A 25,349-nucleotide genomic window follows, 5' to 3' on the forward strand; every position below is an offset into this window, starting at 1 on the left:
GTTGGATGATCCTTTATTCTTTTGAGCTGGTAAAGAGAACTTTATCAAGAAGAGGAGTACAGCTTTTCCTTACAATTTCTGTAAGAGTCAAGGGTCAATACATTCAAACTGATGATTGTGACATATTGATTTCTATTGAGTTGGAGACAGTTTCATCAGCCTCCTCATAATACAATTAGGAAGTTCTGCCAGTGCAAACAAGATCCCATTCAAAATGGCAAACCCCCCCCCCCCCCCCCAACTCCACAAGTACATGGGTTACTGTCGGTTTTGCCTTTCCAGCACGAGATATGTGACTTTGCTTATTCCTTCAGCTGATGCATCCTTGTGAGGGGGTCACTGGAATCCTGATAGCTAACATAATTTTACCACAGGTCTTTTTTTTTGAATGTCGCTCTTGAGATTATGAGTGTTCAAACATTCCAACTTGCGAAACATAATAAATTCTCTTTCAGTACTGTTGAAGAAAGATATTTTTCAAAGTTTTTCATCTCACACTCAACAAGATATCTCACAAGAATACAAACTCAAGAGGAAAACCAACAGTTATATTCCATTAGAAGACATTGTTGATTGGTTGGAAAGTGAACTCTGATTGGCGGAAGCCTTCATTAATATTAATTGACACTTACCAGTTAGGTGTTGTTTAATTTTAAATCAGGCAGGTAACCCTGATTATCAGAGCTTTGCTATTGTTGTGAGATATTCTGGTGAGTGCAAGATGAAAAGCTTCATCAAAAAGTTCTCTACTACCAAGCAGCTAAGTTTTCTTTCTTTGACCACAAAGATTGTGATATTGCAGGATGTGTTTCTCTAGCCAAGAAAAGTTGGGACAGCCTGTTTTAAAGGCACTTTATAATAAAGATACTTTGATCTCAGTCAGAGAAGCAGAAGGAAATATACATGAGATCAACGAGGTCAATCATAAGAGGTATACACAAAGATCATGAGAATCTTTCCTCATGGCAGACCACCGGACATTAATGAAAGATCAGGAGCCAGTGGTTTAAATGAGATATAAAAGAAAATATTTTTCTCCCAGTGGATGGTAAATATATGGAACATGCTGCCTGAGAGGATTGTGGAGGCAAGTACTCTTGCAACATCTAAAAAGCAACCGGATGAATACTTAAATGCTAAGGTATAGGAGGCTATGGACTAAGTATACGTAAATGACATTAATGAAGTTTGCTGTTTGTTGGTCAGCATAGACAAGGTGGGCTAAATGGTTGTTTATATGCTGTATGACTCTATGACACTTCTAGCATAGGGTATCTGCTACCCAAAGACACCTCTGCTCCAGCATAAATATCCAATAAATCTTCTGCATCTGATACCTGTGGAGACCTTCTTAGGTCTGAGATTCACTCACTGTCCCCATCACTAATCCACTACTTTTAGAGGTCTTGACAAATTGACGCTGCTGAAAATCTCTACATGAGTTTGTTTAATTTGGACACTTTGGGGGTTCCACCACTGTCCAAAAAAAAGGTTCTCAAAGAATAACAAGCAAGATTATGCATCTCACTACACAACTATATTCATGATAAATCCTTCAGTAAACCCTGGCATAATTCTGATGAATGTGAAGTGTACTGAACTCCAAGATCAATGTGATTTTCCAAATCTTTCGTGCCAAAAATTGAATACATTGCTCAGATGGAGTATGATTAAACTTCCTCACTTTGAATTTGAACACATTTGAGTTAAAGGCCTACATTCAATTAGCCTTTTTGATGACTGTTGATCTGAGTATTAACTTTTGGTGATTATTTACCTTGGCTCACAAATCTATTTGGTTCTCCACAGCTCCTAGTCTCTCACCACTAAGAAAGAAAACCTTATTTTGACAAATTTTGTTGCGGCTGACATAAATAGGATGATCCATAAAAGCATAAATAAATGGACTCATTGTTCATTTTCTTCTATTTAGTCTATGATTTGGGCTACTGAACAGTATGCATTTTCAGATTAAACTTCTGCATACGTCACGGGAGTTCTACTTCTTTCACAGTTGCTTGGTTACATTTTGTTGCTAATTTTCATCCAGCTCCAAATACCAGAACCAATAGAGCCTTGATTCTGATATTCCGCCTCATTAAAAGGTGCCTGAAGAAAACACTTCCAAAAACATCATCTTATGAATCAGTGGGAAGTTTTCCACTTAAATCCCCATCACAACCACTCCTACACTATTTAATTGCTAATGTTGCCAAAATATTGGAAGGTTGAGCTGAGTGGAAACTGGTACAGTAAATAGTCAAAACAGTTTACTGCTGAAAATGTGTTGTTGGAAAAGCACAGCAGGTCAGGCAGCATCCAAGGAGCAGGAGAATCGATGTTTCGGGCATGAGCCCTTCTTCAGGAATCCCAAAGGAGGCTCATGCCCGAAACGTCGATTCTCCTGCTCCTTGAATGCTGCCTGACCTGCTGAGCTTTTCCAGCAACACATTTTCAGCTCTGATCTCCAGCATCTGCAGTCCTCACTTTCTCCTAAAACAGTTTACTAGTTAACAGAGGCTTTTACCATATCAGTTTTCAAGACGTTGAAGAAATAAAATACAAAAATACTAACAATTCTAATTGCAACCAATAACATAGACTCATGGGGATTACCTTTATGCATGGGGGTGGAACCCTTATCATCTCTTTCATTGATGTTAATTACTCCAGATTCGACTAGCTGTCTCAGAGTCTCATGATCTCCTTTGAATGCACTTACATGAGCTGGAAATGCAAGATCTAAGAAAGGAGCAGGAAGCAGAAAAACAATAGCAGGACATTTATCCACAATTTTTTGAATCATTACCTTCTGCCCACTTAGATATGTCCACAGTTTTCCTTCATTTCACAATCAGAAGGGTAAATACATGCTGCAAGGTAATAATCCTATTCCTGAAGCAACCATCTGGGAGGTTTTAATGATAAGATCAACTCAAGCGATATCTGATTTGTTCAACATATGGCAGCACATTTTTTTTTCATCCTTTATCTCCTCTTCTTTATTTCTCATTGCGATTGCCTTAATGGAATGCCTCAGCTGTAGGCTCTCTCAGATTCTGGTCAACTACATGAGCTTTACACAACTTCACCGCATAGGAACAGGGCTAAAAAATGACAGAATATTCTGCTTCATTTGAAACACTTATATTGCTAGTTAACTTCTATTAATATCAGTTATGTAGAAGCCCATCTAAGTATTCTGCATTATTTTTAAAAGGTTGGTTTTCAAAGTGTTCTGCATACTGAAATAGTTTATTCATTCATCCTTCTCTGTAACATTTTTATATGATCATCTAGGAGCTACCATTATTATACAGTGAAATAAAGAATGTTGTGTTCTGCAACGCTGTATTTAATGTTAACAAACCACTTCTTTAAACAGCACCACAATCCATAGCAACAGATTACAGCACTAGCAGCGACAGCATTTTGTCCTGCTTACTTTCTTGATCAACTGGATGATCCCGTTCACGTTCCACAGCCAAAATGTACTGCACTATGTTGTCCTTATAGAATCTCTTTGCAAGATCCTTTGGGGTTTCACCTTGATCATTCCTGGCCCCCAGTATCTCGGTCATGCTGTCTCCATGGCAGACAAGAAACTTAAAGCAATGCAAATGTCCTTCCATGGCTGCAAGATGAACTATCATTAAAAGAATAACAAGATATATTAGAAGTAGACTACATTACTGCCTTTACAATAACTCAAATATGCAACAACCAAACTGTCAATAATACTCCATGTCGTTCACTCAACAGTGTCTTAACAGTATGGCTGCAGTTATTATACAAAACAATTCAAATTGGTCAAGGTCTTGCCATTGCTCCATGTGCAGTGAAACCTATTGAAAAGTGCAAGTATATGGGGATTATACAAGATTGGATGCCTTCAAAGTTGGATAATGAACTGACACTTGGTCAGAGTTTTAGAGTTTTATCTCCACGTTATGCATAACTTGCCTTTGAAGCATTTCCTACCCAGGGATCAACCACACTGATAGGCTTGGCTTCCAGCCAGAAACGACAGCTCCACAGTAAGCTACAGGATCAGGTAAAATCAGACCTCTGACCTTGACAGTGGGAGATGATTCTGAATAAACCTTGACACTGGGCAAGTGGCATCGTCCAATGATGGAGGAAGTTGGGAAAACTTCTGTCCTTATTTACAACATTGTTTGAGGGCAATATGTTTACCCTCCTCTGCCTCAATTGCCAGATTTCTCCCCAACCCCTATACTAAAAATTGTGAAAAGCAAGTTAAATCAGAGGATGCCGACTTTATTGATATATTTAAAATGCCCCCAACAATCTTTGTAGGAATGGATTGGCTACCCATCATTTGTCCCGTCTTCCCAGAACCTGGTAATTGACTGGATGTATCTGGCCTTCCATGCTCTCATACATTTCCAACTTTACCCAATCCGTGCAATCACCCAGTTTAAAAGCACCCCATTACTGCTTAGACTTAAGATACTGCAATAGCCACACACTGATGGTCTAGATTTAAAAACAAAAAACTTCAAGGTCATCCTCTGTAACACAAAGGCCCCAAAAACAGCAAATCAAATAACTTAAAACTCCTGTCTGAAAGGATAATATAAAAAGGAAAAAAAAAAATTCTCTACTAGAAAGAGTGCAAGAGATGAACAAATCAAAGAATTGGATATTTCACAGTAATATTTTAACTTGAAGTGCTGACTGAACTTTGAGTTTATAAAGCGCTTTTCAGAACTTTGGGACGTGGCAAAGCATTTTGCAATCAATTATTTTTAAACGTGTCACAGGTGTTGTGTAAGGAAAACAGTTGTGAACAGCAATGTGATAATGACCAGATTAATTGTTCTGTCGTGACCTTCAACATAGAATCAAACAGTGCACAAACAGGAAATTTAACTCATTTCTCCATCAGATGTTATAAAGACCTGTTCAGTTAGTCCCAGTCCCTACTCTTTCTTCGAAGCTGTACAAATTCATCCCAAAACAGAAAAAAATTCAAAGGACTGTGGATGCTGGAAATCAGAAACACATAGAAATTGCTGGAAAAACTCAGCAGGTCTGGCAGCATCTGTGGAGAGAAAGCAGAGTTAACATGTTGGGCTCAGTGATCTGATCTGAAGATGCATCACTGGGCTCAAAATGTTAACTCTGCCTTCCCTCCACAAATGCTGCCAGACCTGCTAATTTTCCAAGTAATTTCTGTGTTGCCCCTACAAATTTATCCTTTTCAAGGATATATTCAATTCTCTTATAAAAGTTCCTACTGAATTTGCTTTCACTGCCTTTTCAGATAATGCCTCCCAGACCATAAGCACTAGCTGCATAAAACAATTATCCTTATTTTCCTACTAATTCTTTGCCAATTACATTACTTTTATTCACTCTTGTTACCTGACCTCCTGCCAGTGAAAAACAGCTTCTCCCCACAACCCTTTATTTATAATGTTGGTTGAGAATAGAAATATTTGCCAAAATGCTTGGAAAAATGTCCCACTCTCCTTCAAAACAATGCCAAGAGCTCCAATCTGAGGAATATCACATATGAGGAAAGACTGGATCGTCTGAGCTTATATTTACTGGAATTTAGAAGAATGAGAGGGGATCTCATCGAAATATATTAAATCCTAGTGGGACTGGACAGGGTAGATGCAGGAAGAATGTTTCTGATGTTCGGGAAGACCCAAACTAGGGGTCACAATCTAAGAATAAGAGGTATAGCATTTAGGAACTGAGATGAGGAAGCATTTCTTCACTCAGATTTGTGAACCTGTGGAATTCTCTCCCACACAAAGCTGTTGGGCCAGTTCATTAGATATACTCAAGAGGGAGCTTGACACGGTCCATATGACGAAAAGGGGTCAAGCAGTATGGGAATAGGGTACTGAGATCGCATGATCAGCCATAATCACATCGAATGGTGATGCAGGCCCAAAGGGCCGAATAGTCTACATCTGCAGCTATTTTCTATGTTTCCAATATGCCACCTAAGAGGTTGGATAGAATCTCAGCTTACTGTCTCATCTGAAAAACAGAGCCTCTGACAAGGTAGCTGGTGCATTGAGGGCTAGCCTAGATTTTTGTACTCAAGTTCCGGAGCAGTCTTTGACCCAAAACTTGCTGACTCAAGCAATTACAACGCTACCAGCTGACACGTCCCCAGACCTGTATTGTCATGGTAGCATGGCTGTAACAGTGAGGGAACAATACAAAAGACTAGAACCAAACAGTTGGCATGCTCAGACTCTGGTGGCGTAGGGGTTTTTTTGATTGTGAGGCTTGTGGAAGTTACATGGATGACAAAGGCTGAGAACCTGATGGTGATTTTAGTTTTGAGACAGTGGGCAACAGGGAGTAAATGTTGGTCAGCAAAGAAATGTTGAAAAGTAAGCAAGTTTATTGGGGGACAGCAAAGTTGCAGCAGCATTTTAGATGAACTATGTGGGTGCTGCCACTTTATTTCAGGTTCATTAGCAAGTTAGCCCTGGCTCCTGCCTGCTTCAATCAATATGCAAAATCTATTGTTGTTTCAATTGAGTGCTCCACTGGATTTCACAAAAATCTCCCAGCTGCTGTTGGCCCATCATATACACAAGTTCCCTGTTCTGTAGTCAAAATTCTGACAGCACATTCAGAAGAGACAATTTCCAGCTTGACTTCGTGGTAAAGCCACCAAGTATTTTGTCCACTTTCTTAGTTCAGCAACCTGCCTTCTTTTTCTTTACTCTTTAAGTCTCTGGCTATGCCCGCATTTGTTATTCATCCCTAAATGTCCTGGAGAAGGTATCAATGAGCCATCTTCTTGAACTACTGTAGTCCGTAAGATGTAGGTATACCTAGAGTGCTGTTAGAAAGACAGTGCAGGATTTTGACTTAGTGACCGTAATATGGTTCCGAGTCATGGTGATGTGTGATTTATAGAGTCTTAGAGATTAGTGAGTTTTAAGAAGGTTTGTAGCTCAGGTTGAGGTTTTGGATGTAGGTTTGCTTGCTGAGCTGAAAGGTTCATTTCCAGACACTTCGTTACCCTACGAGGTAACATCTTCAGTGGACCTCAGGCGAAGCAATACAGAAAATTCCTGCTTTCTATTTATATGTTTGGGTTTCTTTGGGTTGGTGATGTCATTTCCTGTGGTGACATCACTTCCTGTTTCTTTTCTCAGGGAGGTGGTAGATGGGGTCTAACTTGATGTGTTTGTTGATAGAGTTCCGATTGGAATGCTATGCTTCTAGGAATTCTTGTGCGTGTTTTTGTTTGGCTTGTCCTAGGATTGATGTGTTGTCCCAGTCGAAATGGCGTCTTTCCTCATCCGTATGAGAGGATACTAGTGAGAGAGGGTCATGTCTTTTTGTGGCTAGTAGGTGTTCATATATCCTGATGGCTAGTTTTCTGCCTGTTTGTCCAATGTAGTGTTTGTTACAGTCTTTGCACAATATTTTGTAAATGACATTAGTTTTGCTCATTGTCTGTGTAGAGTCTTCAAGTTCATTAGCTGCTGTTTTAGTATTTACAAAATACCATGCAAGGACTGTATCAAAATAGAAAGCAGGAATTTTCAGAATTGCATCGCATGAGATCCACTGAAGATGTTACCTGGTAAGGTAACGAAACGTCTGGAAATGAACCTTTCAGTTCAGCAAGCAAACCTACATCCAAAAGTCTTAGAGATGTACAGTACGAAACAGACCCTTTGGTCCACCTCGCCCATGCTGACCAAATTAATCTGGTCTCATTTGCCAGCACTTGTCTATTTACCCTATCCATGTCCCTCATGATTTTATAAATCTCTACAAGGACACCCCTCAGCCGCCAATGGTCCAGGGAAAACAGCCCCAGAATATTCAGCCTCTCCCTATATAGTTCAAACAATCCAACCCTGGCAATATTCTTGTAAATCTTTCTGAACCGTTTCAAATTTCACAACATCCTTCCTATAGAAGAGAGACCAGAATTGTACACAATGTTCCAAAAGTGGTCTAACCAATGTTCTGGGTAAAAACAATGACTGCAGATGCTGGAAACCAGATTCTGGATTAGTGGTGCTGGAAGAGCACAGCAGTTCAGGCAGCATCCAAAATGCAGCAAAATCGACGTTTCGGGCAAAAGCCCTTCATCAGGAATAAATGTTCTGGACAGCTGCAACATGACCTCACAACTCCTGTACTCAATGTTCTGACCAGTAAAGGAAAGCTAGCAAAGGTCTTCTTCACTATCCTATCTACCTGCGACTCCACTCTCAAGGAACTATGAACCTGCACTCCAAGACTCCAAGGTCCCTTTGTTCAGCAATACTCCCCAGGACTTTACCGTTAAGTGTATAAGTCCTGCCATGATTTCCCTTTGCAAAGTGTAGCACCTCACATTTATCTAATTTAAACACCATCTGCTACTCCCCGGCCCACTGACCCATCTGATCAAGATCCCATTGTACTCAGAGGTAATCTTCACTATCCACTACACCTCCAACTTTAGTGTCATCTACAAATTTACTAACTATACCTCCTCTGTTCATATCCAAATTATTTAAAAGACATGACAAAAAGCAGTGGACCCAGCACTGATCTTTGTGGCACATCACTGGTCATAGACCTCCAGTCTAAAAAGCAACTCTCCACCCCCCTCTGTCTTGTACTTGCAAGCCAGTTCTGTATCCAGACGGCTAGTTTTCCTTGTAGTATAAGTGATCTAGCGCAGCAGGTCAGGCAGCATTCAAGGAGCAAGAGAATCGACGTTTCGGGCACGAGCGCTTCTTCAGGAATGATTCTATTATAAGTGATCGAACCTTGCCAACTAGCTAACATGAGGAATCTTCTTGAACGCCTTACTGAACTCCATATTGATCACGTCTACGCTATGTCCTCATCAATCCTCTTTGTTACTTCTTCAAAAAACTCAATTAAGTTAGTGAGACATGATTTCCCATGCATAATGCCACGTGGACTATCCCTGATCAGACCTTGCCTTTCCAAAATATGTAAATCCTGTCCCTCAGGATTCCCTCCAACAACTTGCCCATCACTGGTCTATAGTTCCCTGGCTTGTCCTTACCACCTTTCTTAAACAGTAGCACCACATTAGCCAACCTCCAGTCTTCCGGCACCTCACCTGTGACTATCAATGATACAAATATCTGAGCAAGGGGTCCAGTAATCACTTCCCCAGCTTCCCATAGATTTCTAGGTTACACCTGATCAGGTCCAGGGGATTTATCCAACTTTATGCGTTTTAAGATATCCAGCACCTCCTCCCCTATAATATAGCCATTTTTCAAGATGTCACCATCTATTTCCCCACAACCTATATCTCCCATACCCTCAAATGTAAAACTAATGCAAAATACCCATTTAGTATCTCCCCCCATCTGCTGCTGTTCCACACATGAGCTGCCTTGCTGATCTTTGAGGGGCCCTATTCTCTCCCTAGTTACCCTTTTGTCCTTAATATATTTATAGAATCCCTTTAATCATCCTTACCCCTATCTCATGTTCCCCTTTTGCCCTCCAGATTTCCCTCATTAGTATACTCCTACTGCCTGTACATTCGATTCACTTGATCTCTGCTGTCTATACCTGACATACGCTTCCTTCTTTTTCTTAACCAAAACCTCAATTTCTCTAGTCATCCAGTATTACCTACAGCCTTGCCCTTCACCCTAACAGGAATATACTGTCTCTGGACACTCGTCGTCTCATTCCTGAAGGCTTTTTAAAGCTGTCCCTTTACCTGCGAACATCTGCCCCCAACCAACTTTTGAAAATTCTTCCCTAATAGCGTCAAAATTAGTCTTCCTCCAATTTGGAACTTCAACTTTTAGATCTGGTCTATCCTTTTCCATCACTATTTTAAAACTAATAGAATTATTTCCTGCTGACTACTGGGGGGGGTTTATAGTACAATCCCAATATGTTGATCATCACTTTCCTTTTTCTCAGTTCTACCCAAAATAACTTCCCTGGATGTATTCCCAGGAATATCCTCCTCAAGTACAGCTGTAATGTTATCCCTCAACAAAAACGCTACTCTCCCTCCTCTCTTACCCCTCTTTCAATCCTTGCTATAGCATTTGTATCCTGGAACATTAAGCTGCCAGTCCTGTCCATCCCGGAGCCACGTCTCTATAAATGCAGTGATATTATAGAGTCATTGAGTCATACAGCACAGAAAGAGACTCTTCAGTCCAACCAGTCCATGCTGACCATAATCCCAAACTGAACTAGTCCCACCTGCCTGCTCCTGCCCCATCACTCTCCAAACCTTTCTATTCACATACTTATCCAAATGTCTTTTAAATGTTGCATCCATCACTTCCTCTGGAAGTTCATTCCACACACGAACCACCCTCTGTGTAAAAGATTTGCCCTTCATGTCTTTTTTAACTCTCTCTCCTCTCTGCTTAAAAATGTGCCCTCAACTCTTGAAATTCCCCCAACTTACATTAAAGGCAACCTACCACTAATGCGACACCCCTCATTATTTTATAATGTGGAAGTGCCAGTGTTGGACTGGGGTGGACAAAGTCAGAAGTCACATGGCACTAGGTTATGGTCCAACAAGTTTATTTGAAATCACAAGCTTTCGAAGCACTTCACCTGGTGAGGGAGCAATGCTCCAAAAATTTGTGATTTCAAATAAACCTGATGAACTATAGCTCAGCGTCATGTGACTTCTGACTTACATTAATAAGTACTCTGTACTTATTAGGGATCAGTGTTCCCATGCATCAACTGATCTTGTCCTTCCCCTACCTTTAGAAAGTGTGATTGAAGGAACCATGGAGGGTTGTTGAAGTGCACCTTGTATTTGGTACACTGTTATAATTGAAACATCTGTAGAACATGTGCTGATCAAAGCCAGCAATGTTTAGACTCTGGCATGAAATCAAGGGTTACTAGGCAGTCCGCAAACATTCTCAAGTAATTGGTGTGACTCAGATCAACTCCAAGTTCACAGTGGGATCTCAAACCAAGAGGCCATTCCTAGCATTCACAGAAAGCTGTAATATAATAGTCTAAACCACAGAATGCCTCATACCCCTGACTCAGCCAAATACCAGCCCACCTCATGAGTACAACTATACCAACAATACTAAATAGTTTAATCTAAACCTTTGCAGAACAAAATATATGCTTATAAGAACAATAGTACAAAAGATACTTTACTGTACAATGCATTTGAACAGGAGACACATTATAGTGGACTTCAATGCATCTGGTTGCTGGCTCGCAATTTATTTACAGCACTGTAATGTTACTTGAATGGCAGGTGTGGAAGAAGAATTTTTTTTGCCAAAACCTCACCAAGTATAATTTGATGCTTTGGATACTGAGGAGTTTACAGTACCTGGTAAATTGCCATCACGGTCCACCTCACTCACATCCGCTCCCCATCTGACGAGAAGCTGCAAGCAGCCCAGCCTGCCATGAAAAACTGCATAATGGACACTCCTCCAACCAGTTTTGTCTGTTGAATTTGTGTCCTAGGAGCAAAACAAACAGAAAAATGCTATTCAATGACAAATTTCAGCAAACCTTGAGCGTATTTTGTGACCTAGCGTATCCAACTGCAGCCCTGAAAAATAAATTAGGTAATAATTTCCACAATTGTGTTCAAAATAAATGAAATCAATTCAATTTACCAAAGAACACTTAGCTGCCAATAAAATAAGTAGTTATTTTCAAAAACTATTGTGTCTATTTTACTTTGTGCATTGAATACATGAATGATATCATTTTCCCAGAGACCATGAAATTTTCTATAATAAAATCAACCTTAAGAGTTACTTAAAGCTTCCTTACCAATGGGAAAGAGTAACACCAGTAGTGTTGATAAATGCATTACAGAGGTGGTAGGAATGTGGAGGGGAGCAGCAGGAAAGACTGAACAACTGGGATAAAGGCAGCCTATTAGTGAAGGGACCACAATGAGGGATGGGGGAATACAGTGGGCACGGCAACTGTCACCAGGATGCCAACTCAAAGAGTGACGTCACAAAGGAGCTCTTAGGTGAATGCCCAGATGAGATACAGCGAGGACAAAGATGGATCCGACCAGTTAATAAAATGGTGGAAAGGAGGTCCAGACCCGAATGATGGGTTCTGTGGCAGAAATGTCTCTTTGTTGATATTACAAGGGCCCATGGATATGTGCTTTGACATTGACCCACAAACTATCAAGACTGGAGCTCCCAGGATGGGGGCAATTGGGGTAAAAAGTATTCATTTTAGTTCCCATTCATCCAGTTGGAGTCTAATCGTCTCAATTACTTCCACCCTCGGTCAAAGATCTTGCTCCATGAAGACTGAAGGGTAGTTAGTGAGCAAAAGCCATCTCACCTTAAAGGAAGCTTTACATCTTCAAAGTGAATTTAGGATTTGCACGAGTTGTCTCATGGGTAATCCTAGCTGCAACAGGCCTGAATATTGCACCACCATTAACATCACTATAACAGCACTCCAGCACTATAGCATCACCAACATTGCCCTGAGTGATACACAGTTGAAATCATGAAGCAGAATCAACTGCTTTCCCTTTGGAACATGGGATAGCTATTAATCAAGGCTGGAGGTAGAAAGCTTCCTTGGCTTCATCTGTTGCATCTAGGGTTGGTGCTATGCATTGATGATAAATGGTGTACCGTTTCTGGGTTAGGATGAACCGAAGTGTCACGAGGAAATTGCTTCTTTCACATGGGCTTTCTGAGACAATAGATTTTTGTTTTGTGCCAAAACCAATTTCACAAAACTGGTGGCCTACCTCAGATATACCTTCTTGAGCTGATCACGTGCGCCATGACAGCAGCTGATGACTGCTGGACTGACCATTATCTCATCCCGTCTTGTATCTCTATCAGCCCTGCCCATTAACAGCAGCAGCAGAATCATTCCATAGGAAATTCAATATCAATGGATTCAAGGACTTTGTAAAGACTTTGAGAATCTCCTCAGCCACGATGAATGAATGCACTAGACCACAGCCTGCAGCATGCTACTTGTTACCATGTCATCCCAACCCTAGCCTGACATGAGGCTGAAAGGCTGAGAACCAAAAAGGTTGCTAGCACCGGTGGAAATACTGAAAATGGCAGAAAATTGCTCTTGGCTTGTTTATATAGTCTCAACTGGAGAGGGAAGAGGCGGCCAGGGATATCCTAAACACTGAATCTGTAACAGCAAATACAGAGGTGTTTCCGTGCTGTCTGTCACAGGCAAGACCATTGCAAAAATCCTTCTCAGCCACTGGGAACAGGAAACTGAAGAGCTCTTCTTGGAGTCACAGGACTTCCATCCATAAAGCAGCACATAACTGGGAACACCACCACCTACAATGTTCCTCTCTGTTGTGACATGGAAATATACTACAGTTCCTTCAGTATTGCTGGGTCAAAATCCTGGAACTCCTTTCTTCATAGCATCATGGGTCTACCTACAGCACATGGATTGCAATGGTCAAAAAGGCAGCTCACCACTACCTTCTCAAGGACAACAAAGGGATGGACAATAAATGCTGGCCCAGCTAATGCCACCTACACAGCAGGAGTGTATTTTAAAAAAAGCTACATTCCCTCAGATTTTTCATACTGCCACTGCAGATCTCTGAAGTTTTACCCAACAGTGACTTCCAGAACCACCAGTCAATGTGAACAGTATTGTGTACTCTCTAAACGGCTGCACAGCTGAGAGGGAATATTAACATCTAGAGGCAGAGTGGATGAGACCTGCAAGACAAATTCAAGAAAAATGCAGACAGCTTTAGCAAAATCTATAAATGACCTCCTTTGACCTCTTGCTGTCAACTGGGAGACCATGGATCATCTTCCATTTTCTACCAGCTGCACAATAGCATGCAAGCAGTGATCCTTATCAATAGGTCCATCACAGATCCAATGCACATTTATCATAATGACATGCTCTTCTCTATCTTCCTTGTCACAGCACTGTACCCATAATGCATGAAGCTCTGCACTGGTATGAGGCTTAACTACACAAATAAGCAGGAACATGTTGAACATACATCCAGAACAGTGAAGACCCAATTCCTGTTGCAAGCTGCTGCATGCAAATAATGCTTGCATGTGTGCACACTCAGAGGCTGAGTTCCAACTTATCATCGGTGTGTCCACTGAGACAAATAGGAGGGTGGACCTTAGGTTAAATAAGACAAAGGACTTCTATCAGCCTTCTCCCATTACACAACATTGCCACAGCAAGTCTTTGGACAATTTAGATTAATTCTTCTACTTTTGGAGCCTCCTCTCATTGAGAGGAGACATTGACAATTAAATTCAACATTGGCTCCAGTGTGCCAATGCAGCTTTTGGTTATCTGAGGAACAGAGTGTTTTAATGTCAATGACTTCAAACCCAGCAACACACTGATAATCTACAAGGCAGCAGTATTACTAGCCCTTTTGTATATGTCAGCTGTGTGGACAATTTACAGCAGACACCTCAAACACCTTGAAAAATATTATCAACGATGCCTCCATAAAATTCTGCAATTCCTGTGACAGGATGGGCATTCCAATATCAAAGTTCTCAGCATTTAAAATTTTGAAATCAATTCAAGTTATCTAATGCATCTTACCTGGCTATTGAAATAAACAATTTTAAAAAAATACTTTTAAAGTTTTTAAATGTTCACATAATCTATAGTATCTATTTTGCTTTCTACAATGAATGCTTGAATGGCCATCTTTCCTTTCCTAAAGGCTCTGACATTTTCTTTCAGTAAAATCAATCCATATAGCTTAGTAACAGTTCCTTACCACACCACTGCGAAGAATAGTCTGAAGTGTGTAGGAATGTCCATGGGCAGCAGCCAAATGCAGTGGAGTACAGCCTCTATCATCCTTTGCTGTTAAATTGGCACCATTTGTTACCAGGGCCTGTGGACCAATACATAAAGACATTATACTATGCTTCTCATTGTGAAATAGAAATTTAGAAAGGTTGTGGCACACAAGGAGGCCAATTGTCTGTGCTGGTTGAGGAATTCCAACCTAATCTCAATTTTAACTTTTTGGTCCATAGTCGTGTAGGTTTCAGATTTCAAATTTACATCCAAGTATTTTTAAGTGTAACTTTAGAACACCGAACATTAGAGCGCAGTACAGGCCTTCAGCCCTCGATGTTGCACCAACCTGTGAAAACAATCTGAAGCCCACCAAATCTACACCGTTCAATTTTATCTATATTTCTATCCAGTGACCACTTAAATGCCGTTAATGTTGATGAGTCTACGACAGTTGCAAGCAATGTGTTCCATGCCCCTACTAATCTCTGAGTAAAGAAACTACCTCTGACATCTGTCCTATATCTATTACCCCTCAATTTAAAGCTATGTCCTCCCGTGCTGGCCATCACCATCCGAGGAAAAAGGTACCATGTCTAACCCTCAGATTATCTTCTATGGCTCAATTAAATCACCTCTCAACCTTCTTCTCTCTAAGGAAAACAGCCTCAAGTCCCTCAACCTTTCTCGTGAGACCTTCCCTCCATACCAGGCAACATCCTAGTAAATCTCCTCTGAACCCTTTCCAAAGCTTCCACATCCTTCCTATAATGCGGTGACCAGAACTGTACACAATACTCCAAGTGCGGCCGCACCAGAGTTCTGTACAACTGCAACATGACCTCATGGTTCCGAAACCCAATCCCTCTGCCAATAAAAGCTAACACACTGTATGCTTTCTTAACAACCCTATCAATCTGGGTGGCAATTTTCAGGGATCTATGTACATGGATACTGAGATCTTGCTGTTCATCTACACTACCAAGAATTTGACCATTAGCCCACTACTCTTTATTCCTGTTGCTCCTTCCAAAGTGAAGCACCTCATACTTTTCTGCATTAAGTCCCATTTGCCACCTCTCAACCCAACTCTGCAGCTTATCTATGTCCCTGTGTAACCAACAACATCCTTCAGCATCATCCACAACTCTACCAACCTTCCTTCTACACCCTCAACCAGGTATTTATAAAAATGACAAACAGCAGTGGCCCCAAAACAGATCCCTGCAGTACACCATTAGTAACTGAATTCCAGGATGAACATTTCCCATCAACCACCACCCTCTGTCTCCTTTCAGCTAGCCAATTTCTGATCCAAACCGCTAAATCATCCTCAATCCTATGTCTCCATATTTTGAGCAATAGCTGACTGTGGGGGAACTTTATCAAACGTCTGACTGAAATCCATATGTACCACATCAACTGCTTTACCCTCATTCACCTGCTTGGTCACCTTCTCAAAGAACTCAATAAGGTTTGTAAGTCACAACCTACCCTTCACAAAACCATGTCAACTATCCCTAATCAACTTATTCCTCTCTAGATATTTGTAAATCCTATCTCTTATAACCTGTTCCAACATTTTACTCACAATCAAAGTAAGGCTCACTGGTCTAAAATTAGCAGGGTTGTCTCTACTCCCCTTTTTGAACAAGGGCTCAACATTTGCTATCCTCCAGCTTTCTGTAACTCTTCCTGTAGACAATGACGACATAAAGATCAAAGCCAAAGGGCTTGGCAATCTCCTCCCTGGTTTCCCAGAGAATCCTAGGATAAATCCCATCCAGCCCAGGGGACTTATCTATTTTCACACTTTCCAGAATTGCTAACATCTCCTCCTTGTGCATCTCAATCCCATCTATTCTAGTAGCCAGTATCTTAGTATTCTCCTCGACAACATTGTCTTTTTCCAGTGTGAAGACTAACGAAAAGTTTTCATTTAGCGCTTCCACTATCTCTTCTGACTCCACACATAATTTCCCACTGACATCTCATGTCCTCTCCTGGCTCTTCCTAACTCTCTCGAGGTCTTTCCTGGTTGATTTGTAACTCTCAAGCGCCCTAATTGAGCCTTCACGTCTCATCCTAACAAAAGCTGCCTTTTTCCTCTTGAATACTTCTTTAGTAAACCACTGCTCCCTTGCTCGACAACTTCTACCCTGCCGGACAAGTACATACTTATCAAGGACACAAAGTAGCTGTTCCTTGAATAAGCTCCACATTTCAACTGTGCCCATGCCCTGCAGTTTCCTTCCCATACTATGCATCCTAAATCTTGCCTAAATGCATCATAATTGCCTTTTCCTCAGCTATAACTCTTGCCCTGCGGTATACACCTATTCCTTTCCATTACTCAAGTAAACATAACCAAATTGTGGTCACTATCACCAAAATGCTCACCTACCTCCAAATCGAACACCTGGCCGGGTTCATTACACCGTACCAAATCTAATGTGGCCTCCCCCCTTGTTGGCCTGTCTACATACTGTGTCAGGAAACCCTCTTGCTCGGATTGGACAAAACTGAGCCATCTAAAGTACTCAAACTATAGTATTCCCAGTCAATATTTGGAAAGTTAATATCCCCCATAATAACTACCCTGTCGCTCTCGCTCCTACTAAGAATCATCTTTGCTATCCTTTCTTCTACATCTTTGGAATTATTCAGAGGCCTATAAAAAATTCCCAATAGGGTGACCTCTCCTTTCCCATTTCTAACCTCAGCCTAGACTACTTCAGCATGACCTTTCTGCTTTACAGAAAGAAATTAGGGATAAATGACGTGGAGATCTGAGAGGGTGAAGAGGTGTGAACTTCAACCTGTTTACTGGATTGAAATAACATTTATGATTTGAAAGATTCTATTCAGTCATCCTTCTCTCCTCTTCAAATTAGCAGAAAAATGCATATAACATATGCTTGACATTAAACCTAATTTTTCAAAATTTTGCATTGATTGAAGTATTTATTTTGGGTCAGAATAACACAAAAATAAAATTAACTTACCTGCATACAGGCATCGTGACCCCTGATGGCTGCGATATGTGCTGCTGTCCAGCCCCTGGAAGTTACATCTGTCAGATCAGCACCGTGCCAAAGCAACCAGTGCAGACACTGTAATATCAAAATTGAACTGTAAGTATTTGGCTTCTTTTTAATAAGGTTAGAACATATTTCTAATTTTATAATAAGTAAGGCTGGTAATGATTATTTGGATGATTATTTAAATTTTTACCATACAATTAATTCACTGGCAAAAGAGAAATTAAAAATACTATTGAACCTTGACTATCCCAAACATATTTTTAAAAAATACTTTTTTTTTCCAAAATTAACAGATAAGATGACTGATTCTTTTCCCTGTATCAACTAACCAACTCAGTCTCTTAGTTTTTACATGTTAACATATGTAAAGCTAGCAATGATTTACATAATTTAACACCTTTGATCAGAAATTTGGTAAAAACAGGAGATACCAGGGAGAATGAGAATGAGTAAAGCACAGCATGAGCTTTGGTTGCAGTTTAATTGCATGTTGTAAGTTGACAATAGTAGTAATGAACATTTCTAATAATGTTATATATGAAGTAAGAACAGGAATAGGCCACTTAGCCCTTTGCAACTTTCTGTCATTTAATATGATCCATCTTAGCTTTCTGCTCCTGCTTTGTCCTCATACTCTTTGATCCCCTTAACCCTTAGAAATATATCTAACTTATTCTTGAAAACATTCAATGTTTTGGCTTTATCCATTTCCCGTAGCAGAGAATTCCATAGACTCACCACTCTCTGTAGAAGAGGTTTCTCCTCATCTTAGTCCTAAAACTCCTATCCTTAGACCCCTGTTTTTAATCCTGTGCTGTGTGTTCAGGTTCAACTCTTCAATTATTTCTGCCTCCCTCGTATCTTTTTTTACATCTCCACTCTTGTGATTTGCAAACATTTTTTCTGAGAATCTCCAATGTATAGTTAGTTTCTGATTCTTTACCCAATTTTTACAGGAAGGTGGGTAAGGGACCAGAAACTTAGCACCGAGGATTGGTTCAGATGGGAATTGAGTGGATGGTGAGTAGGGTGATGATAGGGAGGACTGTTGGCTGGAGAGAAAGAAAGTGAGGTAATTTGCCTGGACACTTTATTCCAGGAGACCCCTTAGAATAACTCTTCTGATTTGGTCAGTGGTCAGGGACAGGAGTGTGTGACTGGAAGTGAGGCAGGCATGGGGAAGACAAGGGTCTTTGCAATTGTTCAACAGCTTTGATGTTTTCCAGCATGTTTGAATGAGATAGAGGGTTATAGGGTTTGTGAAAACTGGTCATGGTATCACGATACAGAAAGCCTTTCAAGAGGGGGAGCAAAAAGAAATGTAGTGGAAGGAGGGAGCAGTACAGTGTGAGGGATTGGTACTATCCTCTGCAAATGATCTGAGTCCAGAAGGCTGTGTTATGGTTTGGAATGTCAGCTCTGGGCTGAGGTAGAACACACAGTGAAAAGGGAAGAATCTGATGGCTGGTACAAACAACATACGTAGAACAGGAAAGAAGTTCTGCTGAGGGACGATGAGAAGTGAGGTGCTAAATTAAAAAGCAAAACCTCAAATCTAATAATTTCTGGATTGCTACTAGAGTCATGTATAAATTAGTATTATATAAATAACATTAAATGAGTGAATGCATGGCTCAAAGACTGACGTAGGAGAAGAGGGTTTCAGCCTTGAGGTATTGGTATCAGTACTGGGAAAATGGAAGCACTATTGGTGGAATAGTCTACACCTGAATTGTCTGGCATTGGTGTTTTTGCCAGCCACATCACTAGGGAAGAGGACTTTAAACTGAACAATGCCATGGAGAGTCAAGCAAATCAAGATAGGACAGCAAAATATTAATATAGAAAATAAAGATCAGAGAAGGGCAGGAAGGGGCAGAGAGCAAAAAAAAACTAAGAATATACCAGCAAGAGTGATAAGGATTGAGTCTTGAAAATTAAGGAGTATATAACATTCAAGGAAATAGGAATACAGGTAAAGGTAAAAGAATAGCACTTCTAATTAAAGATGCTTTCGTACAATAGTTAGAATTCAGGATTTAGAATTTATATTGGCGAAAATGAGGAATAGGAGGGGGACAAAGTCACAAGTGGGAGTGATCCTCATCTTGCAAACAGTAACTACAACATAGGAAGAAGAATCATACAAGCTGCTTGTAATAAATCTACACTATTATCTACATATAAACTGAAAAAAATCAGATTAAAAATATTAGCTGTGAGGAGTTCAGAGAATGTTTGAAGTAGTTTTTTTTAAAATCAATATTTTTATTGAAAACCTTTTTTAAATCTTTTACAAAACATTTATATACAAAAAAAGAATAACACGATCAAAACTGAAAAAAGGCAGTACAAAGTCAAAACACAACACTATTACTAATGAACAACCTACCTCTCTTCCAGAACATATCCACTTAACTTAAACTAAACTCCAAACATATTAAATAAATACTAATTTAAATTAAATTATATCTCACTACTTTATTCTATCTCACTCATCACACCTCCACTGAGGCTCCCATCTCTGGTATCCCTCCCATCTATAGTAGCCACATTCTTTTTCCCCCCCCATCTCCTCTTCACAGGGACCCACAGGCACCCATACTGATTCCCATGGCTATACCATGGCTCTAATTAATATTGCTGATAAGTCAGCGTCAATACAATTTGAAAAGGGCAGCTATGTCTTGTAAAACTGCTCCATTTTGTGGTGCACCATATTTGTGAGGTAGTCTTGGAGAGATGCTCCATCACCAGCCTACGCCACCCCTTAAGACCTGGTGGTTTTTCTGACATCCAATTCACTAGAATGTTCTTCCTCGCAGAATGGGTAAAAATGTTACACAATCTCTTCCTGTGTTCCCAGACACAGGGCAAATTTGGCAACCCCAAAAGAAGAAATACCAGATCCACGTTAATTTCAATCCCCGGGATGTCCTTTAACTCCCTTACTATAGCACTTCAATATCTCTAGATCTTACATGACCAGTAGCAGTGTGTGAGAGTGCCTAGACTAATGTTACATTTGGAACACCCTGATGACGTTCCTCTCTTGAACTTAGCTAGCCTCTCTAGTGCCATATGAGCCCTGTGTAAGATCTTCAGTTGCATGGCCTCTGCTCTGTTACATACTGACATTTTTCTTACATTTCCCCATATGTCTTCCCATACCTCCAATGAAATATCCTCTCCTAACTCTCGATTCCTCGTCCTACAGAGTCCTTCCACGTCCCCCAGGGCATGACCTTCCTGTAAATGATATAAAGTGCTCCTATACACCGGAATACTCTTTTCTCCACATCTGATTTGGAATACCGGGTCAGGAGTGTGGTCTTCCTCTGTATATAGTCCCTTATCTGAAAGTATCGGAAAAGGTCCCTGAAAGACAATCCATATTTCTGACTTAACTGACTAAATGACATTAGGACCTCTCCCTTGAATAAATCTCCCAGACAGGAGATTCCCTTATTCTCCTATGCCTTAAAGCCGGAGTGCATTGCCCCTGGTTTAAATACTTGGGCTCCCACCAAAAGGGTAAATGGTGAGACCTTAGATTAATTGCCCTCGTCTTGCTACAATATCCTCCAGGCTCTCACCGTATTTAAAATAATTTGGCTCTTACACTGCTTGGTCACGGATTTCATCTTATCCATAAATAATAAATTAGTTAAAGGACATCTCGACTGCAAAGCTTCGATATCAAGCCAAATCGACTCCGAATTCACCCGTACACAGTTTCCATCATATGTTAACAGGGCACTTATTTGGTATTTCTTCAAATCCGGAAGATCAACCCTTCCCTTACCTTGCAAAAGCTACCAATTAGTGAATTTAATTAGAGGGTGCCTGTGGCACCAAATAAAGAACCCTAGCCAACTACTGAGCCTCCATAACACTTGGTCTGGTAACAACAATGGGAGCATTCTCATGGGGTATAGCAGGTGGGGAAGAACATTCATCTTAATCAGGGTTATTCGGCCCAACCATGATAACGGTAACCCCTCCCACCATTGCAAATCCTATTTTATCCTCTCGAGTAGTTGTACATAGTTAGCTTTAAACAGGTGGTGGAAGGAAGAAGTAATAAAAATTCCCAAATACAAAAAACCTTTTGACAACTATCTAAGTGGGAACTGCATTCCATCCTTCAGATGAGGCACCTGCACTAATCTCCCTACCGGCATGGTTTCCAATTTTGTAAAATTGATCCTGTAACCCGAGAAACTACCATATGAATTAATTGTTTGCATCAGTCGAGGAACAGACTTCTCCGGATTAGCCAAAAACAATAGGATGTCGTCAGCATATAGGGTGATATTATGCTCCCCCATGCCCACCCTTAGCACTACTATTTCAGGAGCCCTCCTAATAGCTTCGGCTAATGGCACAATCGCCAAGGTAAATAACAGAAGTGATAAAGGACACTCATATCGACTACCTCTTCCAATGTTAAAGTTATCTGACTTAGTACCATTTGTAATGATTGCTGCCTTAGGATTATTATATAACACTGCCATCCATCTGGCAAAGGATCACCCCCAAACCACAGTGCTCTAGGACCTCAAACAGATACGGTCATTCTATCCGATCAAGTGTCTTCTCTGCGTCTAGGGAGACCACCAAACCCAGGATCAATCTTTGCTGGCATACCTGCACTACGTTCAGTACTCTCCTGATATTGTTGAAGGAGCTACGGCCTTTAACAAAACACATCTGGTCTTCTTTTATCATATGGGACAGGACCTTCTCCAACCTCAGAGCCAGCATCTTGGATAGAATTTTAAAATCTACATTCAATAGCGAAATTGGTTTATATGAAGCACAGTCTTCGAGGTCTTTCCCCTTCTTTAAAAGGAGGGAGATATTAGCCTCCCTAATAGAGGGTGGCAGACAATCCTGTGCATATGAATAGTTATACATCTCCAGAGTGGCTCCACTAACATGTTTATGAATTCCTTATAGAATTCAGTTGGGAATCCATCTGGCCCCAGTGCTTTGCCACTCTGGAGATGCCTTACTACTTTCTGCACTTCCTGTACCATTATAGGGGCATTCAAAATGGAAGCTTGCTCTGTGTTTATATTGGGGAGGTCCAGATTTTCAAAAAAGGACTGAGTTCCCATTGTACCGTGTTCGCCTCCACCTCTGACCAATATAGCTCTGCAAAGTATTCCCTAAACCTAACATTGATTTTTTCAACTCACAGATAATCGTACCAACCTTCTCCCTAACAGTCGTAATGGATTGGGAAGCTTTTTTTCTCCCAGTCAAATAAGCCAGATATCTACCAGGTTTATCTCCAACTTCAAACAGTCTTTGTTTGACAAAGGAGACCTTTCTTTGCACCACTTGTGCATGCAATGAGTTGAGAACAGCCCGGAGAGCTATGACCCGCTGCAGTTTAATGAATGACGGCCTATTACGATACGTCTTCTCAGCTACCTTCAGCCAGGCCTCCAGCATCTGTTGCTGCTCCTCTCTCTGCCTCCTTCTAGTCGTCGAATATGAGATGATCAGGCCTCGTAAATATGCCTTAGTGGCCTCCCAAAGTATTGCCGGATTACTGGCCGGACTTGAATTGATATCGCAAAAGGCCCTGAACTCTCTTCTAATATACTCAACAAATTTGCTGTCCCCTAACAAAACGGATCCATGCACCAGTGACATGCATCTTTTCCACTACCCTTGATTTTAACATCTAGATACACTGGTGCATGATTTGAAACAGCTATATTCCCAATTTTGCACGCCAATGTTCTGTCCAAACTATCAGCCGGCATAAAAAACACGTCAATTCACGTATGGCACTTGTGTGGGTTGGAGTAGAATGTAAAGTCTCTTCCATTAGGGTGGAGGTACCTCCACATATCCACTAGTCCCAACTCTTCACACATGTCCACCAACTGCTTAGACTGCGCGTACCTGCCAGGCCTTTTGGCACCCTGTCAACCTCTGGGTCTATTTAGGTAATTAAAATCCCCTCTTATAATCATACGGCACACCCCAAGATTCATAAATTTCTAATTGATGCAATGGCTAAATTAAAGAGGATGCACCAGATGACAATATATATTCAAGAAGCCATACTCTTCTCCATGTACTAGGGCTTTAAGAATGATAAACCATACATATTTATCCTTAATCTGCTCTGTTACCTGGAAAGGGAGGTTCCTTCTTACCAGTATAGCTACTCCTCTACTCTTAGAGCTGAAGGAGGAGAAAAATACCCTCTTATAAAACCCCTGCTGCAGTTTCAGATTCTCATCAGTTAGATGCGTCTCCCGTAGCAGGGCAATGTCCACTCTTTCCTTCCTAAGGCTTGATAACATCTTATTTCTTTTAATAGGAGAATGGCGTCCTTTTATATTCCAGGTGCACCACCTGAGCAAATCACTAGACATGGTCATCCAGAGCAGCCCGTGGTTTCCCAAGAGAAGGGAACTTATCTGAGGTGTGATGAGCTACAAAGACATTAACTCTATGAGATCTGAAACCTATTCCTCTAAAAACTACTACAACTAAAGAAAACCACTACATTTAACTGAAATGAATACCCAAATAACCCCCAATTCGCTCGAGGTCTACCCCCTAGTCCATAGGGGGTACCCCTCCCAATCCTTACTACCATCTTAACTCACTCTGGCCGAGGCCATGCCTTAGCCCCAAATGAAGAAAACCTGTTATTTACATTCTAAAAAGCTAACAATGGATGCCCATTGCCCTACCTCCACTCATCTGAAACAATCCTGTCACATGACCAAATATAATATACCTACTCTTGGTCAATTCTAGAATGGGCTGCTTTAAAAAACTACTTCAGAGATCCAAGATGGTGGCAGTTTGAGTGGTCTGCTGTGCTGGGCTCTGTGCCAGATCCCCAGGCAAGGTGGACCTTTACCCCCCACCCACCCCCTTACCAACCACCCCCAATACAAAATCAAAAAGACAGCAGTTTAAAAAAAGGAGCCTTAGATAATACTCAACCGACCGATATATAAAAATTATTCCAACTTTACAACAGAGCTGTACATATAAAACCAATAACCACAAAAAGGGGGAGAGAGAAGTTAAAAAAGGGGCAATAAGAAAACCCATACTATAGTCCACAATGATGCCCCTTCCTCTCCCACCCCAACTCAGGTCCTTCAATTCAAAGACTTCACAAAGTCTTTCGCCTTTTCTGCAGAGTTAAAGTTATATATCGTTCCCCCCATGGGTGATACGCAACTCGGCCAGGTACCTCAAGAAATATTGAATGTTCAGGTCCCTTAATTCTTTCTTGACTTCATCAAATGTCCTTCTCTTCTTAATTAGGGCTCCTGAAAAGTCCTGAAAAAACATTATCCTTCAGCCTTCATACATTAAAGTTTGTGAATTCCTTCTCAGTCTTCTTGCTGTTTCAACTATTAATTGTTTTTCTTTATAATGCAGGAGCTGCACTAGGACCGTGCAGGGGCGCAGGTCCGGCCTGGACCTGTGCACTGCAAACCGTTGGGCCCCCTCCACCTTTAAGAAGGG

At 40.9% G+C, this 25,349-nt stretch overlaps 1 protein-coding gene across 1 annotated transcript in view; it reads right to left on the minus strand.

The window, feature by feature from the left end:
- LOC132816716 (ankyrin repeat domain-containing protein 42-like) overlaps positions 1–25,349 on the minus strand; it is a 46,506-nt gene that overhangs the window by 17,032 nt on the left and 4,125 nt on the right. The window contains exons 3-7 of the mRNA XM_060826607.1: positions 17,793–17,900; positions 14,762–14,881; positions 11,339–11,474; positions 3,446–3,646; positions 2,617–2,742 (exon numbers count right to left, since the gene is read on the minus strand). Of these exons, the coding sequence (XP_060682590.1) occupies positions 2,617–2,742; positions 3,446–3,646; positions 11,339–11,474; positions 14,762–14,881; positions 17,793–17,900 (691 nt within the window). The remainder of the gene's footprint in view (positions 1–2,616; positions 2,743–3,445; positions 3,647–11,338; positions 11,475–14,761; positions 14,882–17,792; positions 17,901–25,349) is intronic.

This window comes from Hemiscyllium ocellatum, chromosome 6 (genome assembly GCF_020745735.1).
Source record: "Hemiscyllium ocellatum isolate sHemOce1 chromosome 6, sHemOce1.pat.X.cur, whole genome shotgun sequence".
Lineage (NCBI taxonomy): Eukaryota > Metazoa > Chordata > Chondrichthyes > Orectolobiformes > Hemiscylliidae > Hemiscyllium > Hemiscyllium ocellatum.